The sequence below is a fragment of the Sinocyclocheilus anshuiensis genome, unplaced genomic scaffold (genome assembly GCF_001515605.1).
Source record: "Sinocyclocheilus anshuiensis isolate Anshui unplaced genomic scaffold, SAMN03320099.WGS_v1.1 scaffold517, whole genome shotgun sequence".
In the NCBI taxonomy this organism is placed as follows: Eukaryota; Metazoa; Chordata; class Actinopteri; order Cypriniformes; family Cyprinidae; genus Sinocyclocheilus; species Sinocyclocheilus anshuiensis.
In genome coordinates this window covers 1,125,710-1,143,311 of record NW_015536535.1, presented here as the reverse complement: position 1 = coordinate 1,143,311, position 17,602 = coordinate 1,125,710, and the positions used below count along the sequence as shown (strand labels likewise).

The 17,602-nt window shown below is 36.6% G+C and overlaps 1 protein-coding gene across 1 annotated transcript in view; it reads right to left on the bottom strand.

Moving 5' to 3' along the window:
- The window catches only part of dchs2 (dachsous cadherin-related 2), a 42,565-nt gene extending 26,155 nt beyond the window's left edge, over window positions 1-16,410 (bottom strand). Inside the window, exons 1-4 of the mRNA XM_016495411.1 lie at window positions 14,462-16,410; window positions 10,825-11,016; window positions 10,517-10,748; window positions 5,675-5,911 (exon numbers count right to left, since the gene is read on the bottom strand). Of these exons, the coding sequence (XP_016350897.1) occupies window positions 5,675-5,911; window positions 10,517-10,748; window positions 10,825-11,016; window positions 14,462-16,201 (2,401 nt within the window). The 5' untranslated portion in view covers window positions 16,202-16,410. The remainder of the gene's footprint in view (window positions 1-5,674; window positions 5,912-10,516; window positions 10,749-10,824; window positions 11,017-14,461) is intronic.
- Window positions 16,411-17,602: the final 1,192 nt, after the last annotated feature.

Sequence of the window (17,602 nt, the reverse complement as noted above, 5' to 3'; positions counted from 1 at the left end):
CCTTGGGCCTCCAATGCCCCATTGGAGTACGGGCCCACTCGACTAGAGGCATCGCCTCATCTTGGACATGGTCCAGTGGTGCGTCCATTGCGGATATTTGTGAGGCGGCCGGCTGGGCCTCGCCGTCCACATTCGCAAGGTTTTATAACCTGGAAGTCCCGGCCTTGCAGGTCAGGTTTCTTTTCCGCTTAAAGTGACATGTGCTGCATAAACAGATCTGGCAGAGAGCCCTTGGCCGTATCATGCTCAAGTTCTCTGGCATTGTTTCACCTGTTAGCTCTCGACCCCTGGGTGTCTAAGTTACAGGAGTACTCTGGAACGATTGAAGTAACCTGAGAATCCTGTGGCGAACGCCCGCTTATATAGCCAGATGCCCCGCCCATTCTGGCGGGCTTTGGCGGGCTTCGTCGCCATAGGCTCGTGCAGCTCCGCTGTCTAACCATTGGGTCGTACGTTTTTTAATACACTGCACGAACCACTAGCCGTGCAGTTTCACTGCGTGAATGAAAAAGGCTTCAGTTCAGGAGAAAAAGGCTTTTTCCCCATATGCGTCTAGCAGACGCAGTACTCGTTCCTGTATCTCAGGGAACCGAGGTTACGTTAGTAACCGAGTACGTTTTTTTTTTATAAAACAAAAAATAATGTAGTATGTTTTATAAGTAAACACGATTTCAGTCTTACTTCTTCAATATTTTACGTTTTATTCAATGTGTTACTTGTCATTTGTTTGTAATTATTTTTTAAATTTACTAGCAATTTCTGAGTGAAACTTTTGGTCACATGTTATTTTAATTCTCAAACCATTAACTACGTCTTTTGCCTTAATAAACTTCTAATTTGCTGCTTATTAATAGGTAGCCAGGTAGTCGTTAAGTTTAGGTATTGGGTAGGATTAGGGATGTAGAATATGGTCATGTAGAATAAATGCTTTATAAGTACTAATCAACAGCCAACATGTTAATAATAGGAATGCTAATAAGCAACTAGTTAATAGTGAGATTTGGTCTCTATATTAAAGTGTTACCCATTTTGTTCAGTGTACTTTTACCTTTAAAGGCATAGTTTAGCCAAAAATGAAAATTATGTAATTGCTTACTCAATCTCATGTTGTTCCAAACCCATACTCTTTTATTTTTCCATGCAACACAAAATGAGAGTTTCTGAATAATAATTTTAAACAATTCTCCATTAATTCTCCCTTATATTAGAGTTTCATGAAAAAATAATAGTTTGCATATTTGAAAAATAAAATAAATATTTTTTATTCTACAGGTGAACTATTGCTTTACAGTTTTATTTAAAGGAATTTTATTTGCAGGTCCAGTATGAAATAATCTTATTAATAGGGTATGTTAAAGAAAATGGCTGAATGTTTTTTAATACATCACCTATTAACTGTAACATAAATCTTTGTCAGTGTCACACAGACTGTATGCTTATAAATTTAGAACTTAATGACACACTTAACCCTAACATATGTACTAAAAGTGGTATTGCCATTATCCTATTGTTTGATAGTTGAGACTTTGAAACGGCTGGAGAAAACCAAAGCCCCCAGAGATTAAGGGATCTGCCCCCCTCTCCAACTCAGAATTTCTGAACCTTCATTTGACTTGAAGAGAGGGTTAATCAGCTAATCTAAACGTTAACCTCAACTGACTGTCTACTGTTGAAGTGCACTCTAAACATTTGTGTGTGCATGTATGCATGTGTATAAGCCAAAAACCAATGCAAATCACTTAAATAAATCAAAAATGGAATGCTTTAATCGAGTAATTCAATATATATATATATTACGCTTAATTTTATGATTCAAACCAGTACATTTTTACTGCAAAACCAAATCATAATCTAACAGTTACCAGCCTTTTATGTAACCTATTAGGCATTTCCACAAAAGCACATATACTATATGTACTTTGATAACAGCATACTATTATAAAATCAAAATCTAAAATGACCTCAAACAAAGTAAATGTGAATCACTGAGTTTGTTAAGAATGTGTGATTAACCCTAATAACTTAATGGGCATAAAATACTGTTCACTAAAAACAACTGATTGTAGACTAGGAGAAACAGACCACAGCAAATCTCATTATCTATCCTAACAACTCTGCCAACTAGACTGATATTTAACCCTCTGATCAGCTCATCCCTGACCCGCAAACTGGATTAGTCACTGGGGTAGCAATGACTGGAAATAGTAGGTTACTAGTGGAAAAGCAAGATGTAAAAGAAAAAAAAGGGTGACACCTCGGACTGTAATTGATCTGGTGTTGCAGGACTTCCCATTTAATTTCATATTTAATTTATTATTGATACTGGAAAAAATAATGAACATATTTTCAATAAATAATAAATATTTTTTTAAATGATCTACATCTATTTCTTGAAGTAAATTAAACATGATTCAATATTATGTCTATTTTCTCTACCTGTACAAAACTTTACAATAAGATTGTATTTGTTAACATTAGTTCATTAATTCATTACCATTAACTAACAATGAACAATATCTGTATACAGCATTAGTTACTCTTTGATAATGTTAACTTGTAGCTACAAATACTAACACATTTCCCAACATTAAGGGTCAGATTTACTAAACGGCAAATTATCGTTAAAGCGCAATTCCATAAAAGCGCCGATGGGAGGGGAAAATTCTGCGGGTGATTTACTGACAATGCGCACATTAAAGAATACAGACGCAGCCAGATCATTTCCATAATGACCAGTGAAATCTACCAAGAGCAGCGCAAATTACTGCCTGTTTTAAGACATGCTTTTTTGGGCGTTAAATAATGGCGCAAATACCAGTAATTTGACGGGTGCAAACATTAGTAAAATGTAGAAAACATTATCGGGCACAAAAATAACTGTGTCCACACCTTTTCAGCGCTAATTCTTCACTGCGCGTCTTTAGTAAATCCTGACAGTACTATTTTAACGCCAAAAGACAGTTTGCGCTGGCACAAGCTGTTAGTAAATCTGGCCCTAATAGTTTTACATTATATTACACTACATTTTAGTTAATGCATTAGTTAACAGAAAATAATAAACAAGATATGTTTACAGCTTTAGTTGTCCTTTGTTAATGTTAACTAGTATATATCTGCTAATGAATTTCTCAACATTAATAGCTTACATTTTTAACATTCGTTAATTCATTAGTTAAAGGGATAGTTCAACCAAAAATCTGAATGCTCATCATTTACTCACCCTGTTCCAAACCTGTATGAGTTTCTTTCTTCTGATGATATTGCACATTTTTTAATAACCATTGACTTCCATAGTATCCAAAAAAAAAAAAAAAAAGAAGTCAATGGCTACCCAACAATTGTTTAATTACTAACATTCTTCAAAATATCTGCTTTTGTGTTCAACAGATGAAAGAAATATATAGGTTTGGAACAGGATAAGGGTGAGTAAATTATGGCAAATTTTTCATTTTTGTGTGAAACATCCATCACCCTTTTATGTGAACTAATGTGAAAAAAAAAACACTTTAAACCATTAAAGGAATCATTTAAAAAGAAAATGTACTCACCCTCAGGCCATCATGTAGATGAGTTTGTTTCACATCAGAACAGATTTGGAGAAATTTAGCATTACAATACTTGCTTGCCAATGGATCCTCTGCAGTGAATGAGCCTATTGACTCAGTCCATCAATTAATGTCTTGTTAAGTAAAAAGCTGAGTGTTTGTAAGAAAAAAAAAATCATCAAGGCTTTTTAAATATAAACAGTTGCCTCTGGCCAAAATACCAGTCCATAATCTATTATAACACATCCTCCAGTGACAAAGTCCATCCCCCTGTTGTCATCTCACATCAAAATCCACTGATTTGTTTGTTTAGTACCGTTTTAGACTGCCTTCACTTGTGAAATGGGGCTTGATCTGTGCATATTTCGCTCCTGATTCAGATGAAATGACTTTTCTCTGGAGAAAGCAATTTATATGAATTAGAAGACTTGTATTTCAGCCAGAAGCAAGGTTTTAAAGTCAAAAACGTCCTAATGATAAATTTATTTAAAAATGCTGTTTTTCAAATGGTATTACGTCATTGCATGATTTGGATTTGGATGACACATTTGCCTCCTTCGAACAATTAATCCAGAGATTTGCTATTCCTAACACACAGTTTTATAGGTATTCACAGCTTAGAAGCTATGTATCATCGAAATCAAACTGTTTCCCCTGTTGTCCTCATCGATCTCTCATCAATTCGATTCTCGAGCATAGGTGTGGAGTAAAACAGTCCATTAGCAAAGTTTATGGACTACTTATTTTACATAATCTTATAAACTTTAAAACAAAAAATGGGAAAAAGAAATGGAGGACCAAATATCAGATGAGGCTTGGCAGGAAGCAATATGGAGAATTCATTCTTCTTCTATTAGTCTTAGACATACGATTGTTCAGTTTAAAATTCTACTTCGTCTTCATTGGTCTAAGGACAGACTGGCTAAATCTTTTTTAAATATTAAAAGTGATGTGGACCCTACAAGTGACAGATGTAAACAAGCTCCTGCCACTCTACATCATATGTTTTGGTCATGTCCGAAATTGCTAGAATACTGGAGTTCAGTTTTTGAGACCTTTTCTAAAATGTTCGGTAAAACCATTGTTCCGGCCGTGCTGACAGCAATATTTGTAGTTGTTACTCAAGACTATGATCTAAGCATATCCCAGTCTGTTATTGCTTTTTGTTCACTTCTAGCCAGGAGGTTTATTTTGTATAAATAGAAAGACTCTTCACCTCCAACATATAGACACTGGATTAAAGATGTTGTGTATAACATACAGTTGAAAAAGCTCTGATGCTCTATGAAAGGATTAAATAAGAGATTCTTTACTACTTGGCAACCTTTTCTAACCTTTGTGGAGAACACTGCTGCTGAAGAATTGTACTGAATGTACATTGTCCCTTTAAAAAAAAAAAAAAGGTCTTACTGGTATATAGGCTTTCTTATCTTTTTCCATATTCTCTTTTTTTCTGTTCTATTGTTCTATGTTAAAAATAAAGAAAAAGATTGGAAGTAAGAAATGCTGTTTTTCACCTCACAAGACGTTAACTGATGGACTGGAGTTGTGTGGATTACTTGTGGATTAGTGTGATGTTTTTATCAGCTGTTTGAACTCTCACTCTAACTGTACCCATTCACTGCAGAGGATCCATTGGTGAGCAAGTGATGTAATGCTACATTACTCTGTTCCAATAAAGAAACAAACTCATCTACATCTTGAATGGCGTGACCTATTTCACATGATGTGTTACAAATGTTTGTAGGCTCTCTAGTCTCGACTAATGTTATTTAGCAGGAAAAAAAAACATTTATTAGGGGTATTACTGGATCTTATTGTAATCTGTATACATGTGCTGTTCATAATAAGTTCATGTCAACTAATACACTTAATAACGCTAGGAGATACATTAGTATGTATGTACAAGGTAACATCAACAAAGATATAATACTGTATAAAAGTGTTGTTCATTGTTAGTTACTGTTAACTAATCCATTAACTAATGTTAACAAAAACAACCTTATTGTAAAGTGTTAACAAACAGGTTTCTTCTTCAACTAAATTAACATAGTGTCACACTGTCCAGTCTCAAATAGGGCAAAGTGTGGCAGTCATAACATTTCTTAGAAAAAGCAATGAAAACTCACTGGCAGGGGTAACAGCCTGAACCAAACCAACAGAGGAGCCCACGGGGACATCCTCAGAGATAGAAAAGGTGTAGTGGGCTTTTTGGAAGAGGGCAGGAGGCTGGTCGCTCTGCAAGATGTTCACGGTGATGTTAGCAGGATAAACAGCAGACATGCCTCCTCCGTCCTGAGCAGAGACAGACAGCTTCACACTGCTGCTGCGCAGCTGGGAAAGTGAAGCGTTCAGGAAAAGGGAACCTGAGGAACACACAAAACCTACATTAACATCATAGAGGACACTTGCACAAGGTTTTAGCTATTATTGCAGCGTAGATGTTTGATCAATTAAAAAAGAAGGTTTAACTTTAAGTAGATTACAGACTGAAATTTAAGGGTACTGAAATTAATAACCCTAATAAGACTATCTTGATTTTAATGTGTAATAAAAGCTAATTCTTTAACTGCTAGATAACTCAGAAACTTGGTAAGCACAAGGCCATAATGTAGTTTTTTTTTTACTTATACACTCTCAGATTATATGAGATTATACAATCTCAGTCTCTTTCCAAATCTTTCAAGAACAAACCTAAACACTGGTTAACAGGAGAAAAACATCCCATCACTGATGGTGACATGGTGGCTAGCTCCACTTTTGACAGATGGTGGGGGGCCTGCTAGATTCTGTCACCTTGATCTAACTTAAAATCCTTAGCATCTGTTGATTTAAACCAGGAGTGGTTAACCTTAGACATGCGTGCCCCCACTGGTACACAGAAGGGTAATCACTGGCATGCAAACAAAAGAGATTAATATGTGTGTATTTTATTTGGTTGTTTGTTTTAGAGTTTCCTAGCACCTGCATGCCAATAAACAAGAAATAAAATAAAATAAAATTAGTGTTCCACTGATATTTAGTCAAAGCTGACATGAGGCGATATTTGGCAACTTTTATTTTGACAGCACTGAGAACTGTGCATCTGAGTCAAAATAAGTCATAATAAAAGTCAAAAATAAAAGTTGTTTCAGTCTTATAAGTTTATAAGTTTCATAAGCACCCATTCTCCATCTTTATTAGTTTACTGTTGAAAAGTTCTGTCTATTAATTAAGATGCTATAATGCTTTTAATATCTAATAAACATGTCACAAACGTTGCAAAATTGTGAATCCGAAGAGATGTTTCAAAGAGGTCTATGCTATATTGTGTTTGCTGCTTTGTCATATTCACTGTGCACTGCGTATTTAAAGGGGACTTATTATGCAAAAATCACTTTTATAAGGTGTTTGAACACAGTTGAGTTGCCGCAGTGTGCGAAAACAACCAGCCTATAATGGTACAAATCAACCCACTCATTTTTTATAATCCCAATAAATTATAATCGGTCTCTCCAAACGAGCAGATCCAGATTTCTCCCTATGTATACGTCACCATAGGGAAAAAGTCCCGCGCATTTGTGACGATCTCTGCCCTATTAGCATACACAGGCCTGAGTGAGAAGCAGCGGTCCACCATTACTGTTTTCTTGCTGTAACGTTAACTACAGGAGATATACAACGTCAGCGCTAAAGAGGCATAACAAGTGCTGTGTTTTGGGATGCACCAACGAACATAGGAGTCTCCATAGACTCCCTCCATCTGAGTTGCTGAGGGCACTGTGGTTAAATTTCATTTTCGAAGGAAATATCCCGGAAAAAATCGGTAAAGTCCCCTATATGTTTAGGGATCAATACCAACGCTTCGTGCACGAACGTCAACTCCAGACAAAGTAAGTATCACACGTTTGTTTTCCAAATTGCCTTTCTGAACGTGCTTTTTGGCCTCTGTAAGGCTAATGTTGCTAAAGCTATGCCTGTTTTCACTGATGCTGCCTTCACATGCTACCAGAATGATAGTATATACAGGAATGTGGTAGTTAAAAATTGCATATGAAAGCAATGTGAAGTCGACCGCTTGAATTTGTCGAGCTCATAATTATATGTGGGACTTATAAAGTTTGGGATAGCACGCTAAGGCAAAATGAGACCAGCTGTCATTATTTTTATCACGCCGTGCTCCTCGTCTGTGTAATTCATAAACAATAATTTATTATGCACAGTACAATCAGATGACTTTTAAACCGAGTACGTTTTCTGTAAAGATAACAGGCTTGTACTAATAGTGAAATGTTTATTTGCAAAGGCTAACACCGGTATTGCTGAAGCTTGTGCTCTTGGAGCTCCGCACTCTTCTGAAAAGGGCCGGGAGCACCAGCTCATTTGCATTTAAAGGGACACACACAAAAACGGAGCGTTTTGGCTCATACCCTAAAAGTGGCAAATTTAACAAGCTATAAAAAATTATCTGTGGGGTATTTTGAGCTAAAACTTCACATACACACTCTGGGGACATCAGAGACTTATTTTACATCTTGTAAAAAGGGGCATAATAGGTCCCCTTTAAGAAGTTGCTATTTGAAATACAAATCTGTTTATTCTTAAGATTTATTTTTTCACTTTTAAGTTCACTTTTTTTCAAATGGATTCATTTTCAAATTATTTATTTCTAATAAATAATTAGGGATGAGGATGGCAGATGTGGCCAGAGCAATAAACTTGCAATGCCATACTGTAAGACCCCTAAGACAGTGCTACAGCGAGACAGGAGACAGAGCTGATCATCCTTGCAGTGACAAACCATGTGTAACCATGTATCTCCCTATAGATGTGTTCAAGAACTCGCAAATGCCTTGGTGGAAGAGTGGAGGAACATCTCTCAAATCTGCTGCAGTCCATGAGAATAAGATGCACTGTAGCACTTAAAGCAGTCTCTTTTTTCAGGGACTCATTATTCCATTCCTGTTTACCAAATGCCTGTTAAACTTGTTCAGTTTATGTCTCAGTTTAACTTTTTATGTTAATACAAATATTTATGAAGAAATTTACAAAGAAAACATTAAGAAATTGGCTGGAAATAAATGCAGTTGAATTTATTCTCTGATGAGTCCAATTTTAAGCTCTGCCCAACACCTGGTCATCTAATGGTTAGACAGAGACCTGGACAGGCCTACAAGCCACCCACTGTGAAATTTGGTGGAGGATAGGTGATGATCTGGCTGGGGGTGCTTCAGCAAGGCTGGAATCTGACACATTCATCTTCGAGAAGGACCTGATTCTTTTTTTTTTCTATCGTGAAGGAATCAAGCTGCGAACAAGGTTGTCCTGGAAGAAAAGAAACTTGCTTCCTTCTGTTGACAATGTTCCCCAAATCTGAGGAGTGGTTTTTCCAACAGAACAATGCTCCATGCCACACAGCCAGGTCAATCAAGGTGTGCATGGAGGACCACCAGAGCAAGACCCTGTCATGGCCAGCCCAATCTCAAAACCTGAACCCCATTGAAAACCTCTGGAAATGTGATCAAGTGGAAGATGGATGGTCACAAGCCATCAAACAAGGCTGAGCTGCTTGAATTTTTGCACCAGAAGTGACATAAAGCCACCCAACAGCAATGTGAAAAACTGGAGGAGAGCATGCCAATACACAAGAAAGCCATGAGAATCATGGTTATTCCACCAAATATTGATTTCTGAACTCTTCCAAAGTTAAAACATTAGTATTGTGTTAGTACTAATTAGCATTAGTAACTTGTTTTGTTTTCTTTGCATTATTTGAGGTCTGAAAACACTGCATCTTTTTTGTTATTTTGACCAGCTGTCATATTCTGCAAATAAATTGATTCTGCAAATTAATTGCAGTGAATGAGTTTTATATAAGATTCTCATGTTTTACACATTCATGTTTCAATGTAAAAGGAGGAATATTTACTTAGGCTTCTGAGCACTACTTAAGAGTAAACACACTTAGGGCATACAGTAAAGCATATGCTTGTTCATCTTTGCCACTGCTGCATTAAAGAGAGAGAGAGAGAGAGAGAGAGAGAGAGAGAGAGAGAGAGAGAGAGATATGTAACAATTAACGGCAGAACAGTGATTGTAATGGGATTATGGAAAAATAAATCACAGCCCTCCAACTTCATTACAGAGTAATCTGATTACTGTAATGCGTCACACCAAACAACACAGCTCAGCAGGAGCTCTATGTGTGCGAACAGTAAAGGACACTGACAGTAACATGTACCATACAAATCATTTTAATAATAACAGTTATCTGTATTTCCTAAACTACTAATGTGATTTTGATATTTGACATCTATATACTGTGTTATAGACCGTTACTTAAAATAAATTAGGGAAAAGTAAATGTTTATATATCTGTCATTTTCAATGAACTATAATTGAAAATTATAGAATTGCTCAAAATATCATGGCATATTGGTACTATATTGGTTCCAGATTAAAAATTAAACATTTTGCCAAAATTTAATTTTATGAATGTACTCAGTAACTGGAAATTTTCACTGTATGTGGTTAAATTAGCAACAATTGCAACATTTTGTAATAAGATAACTGAGTACATGATATAAAGCATAATCACAGATTTCTGTAGACACTCAGCACTGCATGACAGTCCACTTCACACAATCTGCACTCAAGTTTAGTCAGGATTTAGAAAGGTGCTGTGTAAATCCACAGGCCTCCTACTGAGATGTGACAACAGCAATTACTGTATCTATTACAGAAGACTCTCAGCCTGACCGTCAAGAAAAGCATGCGCACTATGTTGTCTAAACAAAATATATGAGTTATCTATGCTGTCCTATGGACTACAGTGACAGTATGACAGCAGAACAGTTTCCTTCTTTTTAAGTCTTTCTATTTAAGGCGTTCTATTTATATTATTTAAAGTCTTTCTATTTAAATAGTAAATAAAAGATTCTCTGAAATGAACATGTGTTTTGGCAAAACAGATTTCAGTCCCAGCATGTTACCTGTTGACTGGTCCACAGTGAATAAAGAGGCAGAATCTCCAGGCAGAAGCTCATAGGTGATTTTTCCATTGTTCCCAGAATCCCGGTCAGAAGCAAAAATGCTGAGTAGCTCAGTGCCAGGTTGGGCATGGATACTCACACTCGTGACGTATTTCTCAGGACTAAAAACAGGAGCATTATCATTCACATCCTCCACATTGATGTGAACAAATGTCTGCGAACTGAGCCCATCCTATTCAGAAAGAAAACATAATTACTAGCTTATTTTTCCATTTAATGTCAATTTCCACAATTTCCACAAAACTCACTTGATCTTCAGCTTTAATTGACAGGTCAAAGGTCACAAGGCCAGCTTCATGATCAATATCTTGAGACACACAGATTTTCCCAGTGACAGAGCTGATGTGAAAGTAAGGGTGGTCATCCTTGCTGCTGAAGCCATCATAGAAGGAGTACTGCACTGATCCAAACTCAGCATCATCAGCATCTGTGGCAGTGACCTGGACCAGATGGAAATGTATAAATAAAGTAAATCGTATCTAGACTTGCAGCTGATACAATTTCCTTGGCCTCCAGTGTGAGAATTACTCAGAATCCCATGTAATGTTGTGGTCATACCAATACGTTTTTGAGGTAAAAGATTTCTCATATTGCACATTTAACGCCAATAAAATCTGTAACTATTCTGCACAGTTTATACATGAACTGCACCATTCTTACAAAACTAGGAGCCTGTAATCAATCATTTGTGTATTAGGAGCACCGAAATGACCGCATTATCTCATTAGCATTGTTATGGTGTTGGCTCGGGAAAAGGTGTCTCAGATTAACGTTTCCAGATTTACTCTTTTAGACCACTAAACGTTTTTGCGTGGAAAACTTACTTGTGAGTACTTTCTGAGTAATTTTCAGGTGATGAACATCTGTATAAACACAATAACCTTGTTTTTCTTATGACCCTAAGACAATTCACAGACACTGCACCAACAGATGCAGACATACCAACAGACATACGGCAAACCTGTTTTCCATCAGGTTTTGTCGGATCAGTGTGTTAGCGTCTGTTGCCATTGGTCAGTGCTTGTCTTAGCTGACTGAACATGTTGCGTCTGCATTTGTCGGGTCTTGGAATGTCTGAGAAGTGATGTACTATAATTGGCTGACTGCGTTTGTCTGCATCTGTTAGAGAATTGAATTGGTCTTCAGACGAATTGAACAGACATCTTTTAAAACAGCTGGAGAAACACTCTAATGGCAATTCGTAACGATCTTACATTTAGGTGAATCTCATTTGTACATATCAAATGTGTATGCCCTACTGACATGCATACCTTTTTATAGAAATAGTATGTTTACTGTTAATCAAATTGTATGAATTTGGTATCAAGTTGCTAAAACGTTAAATGGTTGAGTTTTCTGATTTTTGATTGTGGCTATATGGACAAAAAGAAAGATATCTAAAATATCCCCTGAAGACACAAAATTATCTAAAATATATACAGTACAGTACTGTGTTGTTGTTGTTGTTTTTCAAAAACATTTGTCTAAATTAATTTGTCTAATTAATTTATTTATATAAACAACTTATATGTTTTGGTGTGGGGTTAAGGTGGACATTCATGCATACATTTTTATAAAAATAATATGTATTCTATTAATCAGATTCCTTTTTGTGTTAAAAAGGGGATGGGTCTGAATTTCTTGTATTATTAGGAAATACGTCAAAGAACGAAAAATGCCGTTGTCAAGCTATTTCATGGAGTCTTTAAGCTTTACACTAAAGTTTACCAAATATCAAAACATCTAACAAAGTAAAGTTTTTGCGATTTGGTAAAAAAAACAGTAATTTCCTTTCTCTGGGGAACTAAATAGTGTGTATTGACAGAATTTCATTAATAACAAATCAAATACAAGTCTTTTTTTAAATAGATGAATTACACAGAGTGGAAAATGTTGCTTAGCTTTTCTAAATCATATTTTCTGTTGCTGAGTCACTGGAGTAAGATTTGATGTTTTATGGTGTTCTACATGTTAAGCGGCGGTACTGATCCTTATTATCATCTGTCATATCTTCAGAAGCACCATATGATCTAAGCCTTTCTGTCATAAAAAAGATATCATAATAACATTTATGAGCCCAGTAGTGGGTGGAAGACTGAGACCTCTGTTCAAAGTCTAAAGCAACTGTCTGAGATAATAAATTCCAGAAACACTCTTTGCACGCAGAGCTGATTGCGGCTATTATCAAAAAGAGAGAAATCTAAAAATATATCCCCTAAAAAAATATGGCAAGATTTTTCATGGACAAGGAGTCCTACAACAGATGGCACAGCACCCAGAGCCCTCGACATCACAGAGTCAGTCTGGAATTATATGAAGAGACAGAAACAATTGAGACTAAAGCCTAAATCCACAGAAGAACTGCTGCCACCTCTCCAAGATGAACTTTCTTAAAAACTGCACAAGTGTACCTAGTAGTACTGTTTGTAAGGCAAAGGGTGGTCACACCAAATATTGATTTGATTTAGTTAATAAAGTTAATTGATATAACAAAAACATCCAAGGTTTTGTTTTTTACCTCTATGCCTAAGTAATATTACTATAAATTAAAATAACTCTAATATATTTTAAAAAGTAATTTATTCCTGTGATGGCAAAAGCTGAATTTTTAGCAGCCATATTTCAGTTCTCAGGAACACATGCCTCTTTAGAAATCAATCTAATATCCTAATAAAAAAAAAGTTTTGCAACTTTTGTAACATTTTAAGTCTTTGAATGTCACTTTTGATCAATTTAATGGATCTTAGGGAAAAGGATTCTAAAATATGGTCATGCATTAATATGTGCTTTATAAGTACTAATAAACAGCCAATATGCTATTAATATGCATGCTAATAAGCAACTAGAAAAAAGTAAGCAACTATCTAAAGTGTTTTCAATAAAATATTGAAACTCCCAATACAGTTTGATTTGTCATGCAGAGTACACTTGTGCCAGGCGACAGTTTCACACACAAGGAGGCAAAGCAGTGAGCGGTGTGTTGTGGCTATTTTGCAACACAGCTGTCTTTGTCTCAACAAAAAGTCTTAGTACTGTCTCTGTTTTGAGAGTGAGTGTGTATGTTGTTGTGATAGCAATTGAGTGTTTCTTCTGACCTTGTGATCCCTGCAATGATTTATTTGTTGTGCACAGGCTTCATCCACAATAGCTGGATAGTTAGTTAGTTAGCGCTTGCCAAAAACAAAACATGCCTCACACCTGTCTTGGCCATGTTGCACTGCATCTTTTATTTTTGCTTCTTTGTTTAAAACTAGGATAGTTCACCCAAAATTTTAAATTATGTCATCATTTGGACACTCTCATGCCTTTCCAAACCTGTATGACTTTCTATCTTCTTTGAAACATATTGAGAATTTTTTTGAGAATTGTCTTTTTTTGTCTATAGAATGTAAAAAGAAAAATTAATTTTCGAAGTTGTCAAAAATTATTCAAAGTTTATTATAGTAGATTTTACAAAACAATACTATTTCAGTTTTTCTACTTTAAAATGTCATGTTTAATTCAGTGTTTTACTTGCAATTACTTTGTAATTAACTGTGAAATTTACTAGCAATTTCTGACTGAAAATAGTTTCTACACCGATTCATTTTCAAGTCAATGGTTACCAAAACTGTTTGGTTACCAACGTTGTTCAAAATATCTTCTTTTGTGTTTGCAGAAGAAAGAAAATCATGCAGGTTTGGAACAACACGAGGGTTTGTAAATTATGACAGGATTTTCATTTTTGGGTGAACTTTAATACTGACTTAAGCTTTGACTTTTGACTAAGAAATTTTTCTTACAAGATTAAAACATGAATGAATTTGACAAGAGTATAGTGGCATATTATTTTTAAACTGGTTGAGGAACAAATTCATGAAAAGGAGAGTAATAATAATTTTTTACCTGTAAGATGCATGTCCCAACAGCTGTGTGCTCTTTGACAGTAACGTTATAGAATTGTTGTTTGAATATAGGTTTATTGTCATTGACATCTACCACATGGATGGTCACGGTGGCTGTAGAGGACAGAGAGGGGGAACCACCATCGATAGCCACCACCAAGAACCTCAGCTCTGTCTCTCTCTCATGGTCTAGGCCTGCAGCAGTGGTAATGAGACCTGATGTTGCATCTATATTCAACAACTGCCCCTGCTCTGGCTGCATAATAGAGTAGATGATTCCAGAATTTCCTCCAAGATCTCTGTCTGTGGCCTTGACTCGGAAGAGAGCTGTTCCCTCACGCACATCCTCAGGAATGCTCTCCTCGTAGATGTTTTGGTCAAAAACAGGTGGATTGTCATTCACATCTGTGACCTGAACCTGAAATGTTGATTTGCTGCTCAGAGGAGGAGAACCGAAATCTCTGGATGTCACAGTGAGTTCATACACATCCTTTACCTCTCGGTCCAGTGGGCCATCCACACAGAGAACATAAAGAAAATCATCAGTGGATTTGAGGGAGAACATCCCATCCCCACCTTGGAGGTGCACATCAATCTTCTTGACATCTCCTAAATCTGGATCTGAGACTGCAATCCTTGCAACATAGTCTCCAGGTCTCGCCCCCTCGGATACTTCAGGTGCTCCAGGCTCATTAAGAAAAAGGATGCTAATATTTGGGTGGTTGTCATTGACATCCAGGACTTTAATACTTACAAATGTGCTGGAGGACTCAGGCTGAATCCCAGAATCCCATGCTGTCAAAACGAGCTCAAAAAATGACTGGTTTTCATAGTCCAACAATTTATTGACACTAATGATACCTGATGAGCTATCAATAGCGAAAAACTCATTTGGATCACTTTGACGGCGGTTGATCTTATAGGTGACCCAGCCATTGCTGCCAAGATCTGGGTCTGTCGCAAATACCTGGCAGACAGGTGTCATTAATGGGGTGTTTTCCAATACAACAGCCTGGTACTCTGTTTGATTGAACACAGGCTGGTTGTCATTTTCATCAAGTACAGTAATATGCACTTGCAACTGGCCGGTTTTGGGTGGCAAACCACCATCGAATGCATCAATTGTGAAACTGTAGAAGCTTGTAATTTCTCTGTCTAATCTTGCTTGCAGAATAAGGTCAAAACTGAACATACCACCTCCACTATTGCGGATCTCGACTTTAAAAAGTTTCCTCATGTCTCCGTCTGTAATTCTGTAGCCCTGGATGCCATAATCACCCTCATCCTGGTCCTGAGCTCCTTCCAACTCAAAACAGGTTCCTGGAGGGTTCAATTCAGACACATTCAACTGTATTGTTTTCACAGGGAATGCAGGGGAATGATCATTCACATCCTTCACCTCGATGATTACTTTAATGACCTCTCCTGTTAAAGTGGCGGCCGCGAACTCGTACTTATTTGTGCGCTCTCGATCCAACACCACGGCGGTGGAGATGATCCCGGTGTCTCCATCGATCTCAAAGTCTCTGAACACATCTGAGTCTCTGCTCTCAGATATGAAGAATCCAGAACTTTGGCTTTTCGCCGGCAGTCCAGCTCTTATATCCCCGACAATAGTTTTTGCAGGTAAACCTTCCTCTATGGAGAGACTGAGATTGAACACCTGTGCGCAACCGTCCTCACAAAATAATGTAAATAAGAGAACTTGAAGTAAAGTCTGTACGTAAATCTCCATTTTCATATGAAAACATTAGTATACGTTTGTTACATTCATTGTAAAGAGGAAACAAGTCTACTATCGCACTATCGCTTCTGGCTGAAGTTCACTCTCCAAAGCGCGTTTCTTCAGGGGCGAATGTTGCTCCTTGTCTTACAGCTTTACAGCCATCGCCCCTCCGCTGTGTGTGTGTGTGTGTGTGTGTGTGTGTGTGTGTGTGTAGGCTGAATACAGCATCGCCTACTGAATGAGACGAGAATGCGGCAAATGAGAAAAAAAGTCAGTATGAGCTGTGTTACGTAGTGCAGCATGAGCGCCTGATGAGTCACGTGATGCGAAGTATCTTGAAGCAGGTGGAAAAAGACCTTCGGCCAATTACAATTGCTTAATTATTATATATTATATTATATTATATTATGCCTTGTTTCGTCATGCAATACATTATTAGGCAAATAAACTGAAATATGACAGTAATTTAGGCATGTCTGGCAACCAACAAATAGGCTTATGTATTTAGTATCATTAAAAGTTTGATATGCAAGTTTTTTGGACACCTCCGTTTTCTTTGCAAACTAATTATATTAAACTTAGGAGACATATGTGTGCCATGGTTGTATAAATTAATTTCTTTACATCTTGTTTATGTGAACCCATTGAACCATACTGAAACTAAACTACGAGAACCAAAAAAACGATGAGACCTATGAGAAAAGCAATTCTCATCCTGTGGCTCCTCTTAGTGGATAACATTAGTATTACATTAATTTGTGTCTTTGAGCTTGAGCATGACATCTGAAAAATGTTAATGCATTTAACAAGTCCCTATTCTGATGACACATAGAAACTTTGTAGAAATTTCACAGCTGTATACTGAATGACTCGGATGAATCACAAGTTCCGGTATCATAAGCCAGCAATAATCAAACACAAATAAGGAAATGAAGATAATCACACATAAAGCACATAAAGTGCTCTTCAGTGTTTTATTCCCAATGCATTTACAAGACTTTACTAGCTGTTTGTGAATACAGAGTTTTTAAAACATAATGGTGCTGTCAAACGATTAATCACGATTAATCGTATCTGAAATAAAAGTTTTTGTTTATGTAATATGTGTGTGTACCACACACATATATTATGTAAACAAAAACTTGTATTTTGGATGCGATTAATTGCAATTAATCATTTGACAGCACTATTTTCTACCCAATAAAATATGTTAGACCTTGACTTAATTATTAAGCGTACATTATTTTGATTATTTTCCATGACTTTTTCAGGTTTACAAAACACACCTTTTAAATGACCTCATCTAATGAGTTAAAATAAGAATGTGGGGAATATATCAAACAAGTCACCCTTGAGAGTATTTTATCCCTTCAGGGAGCCCTCACTCACAAAAAAAGTTGGAGACCCCTGGTCTAA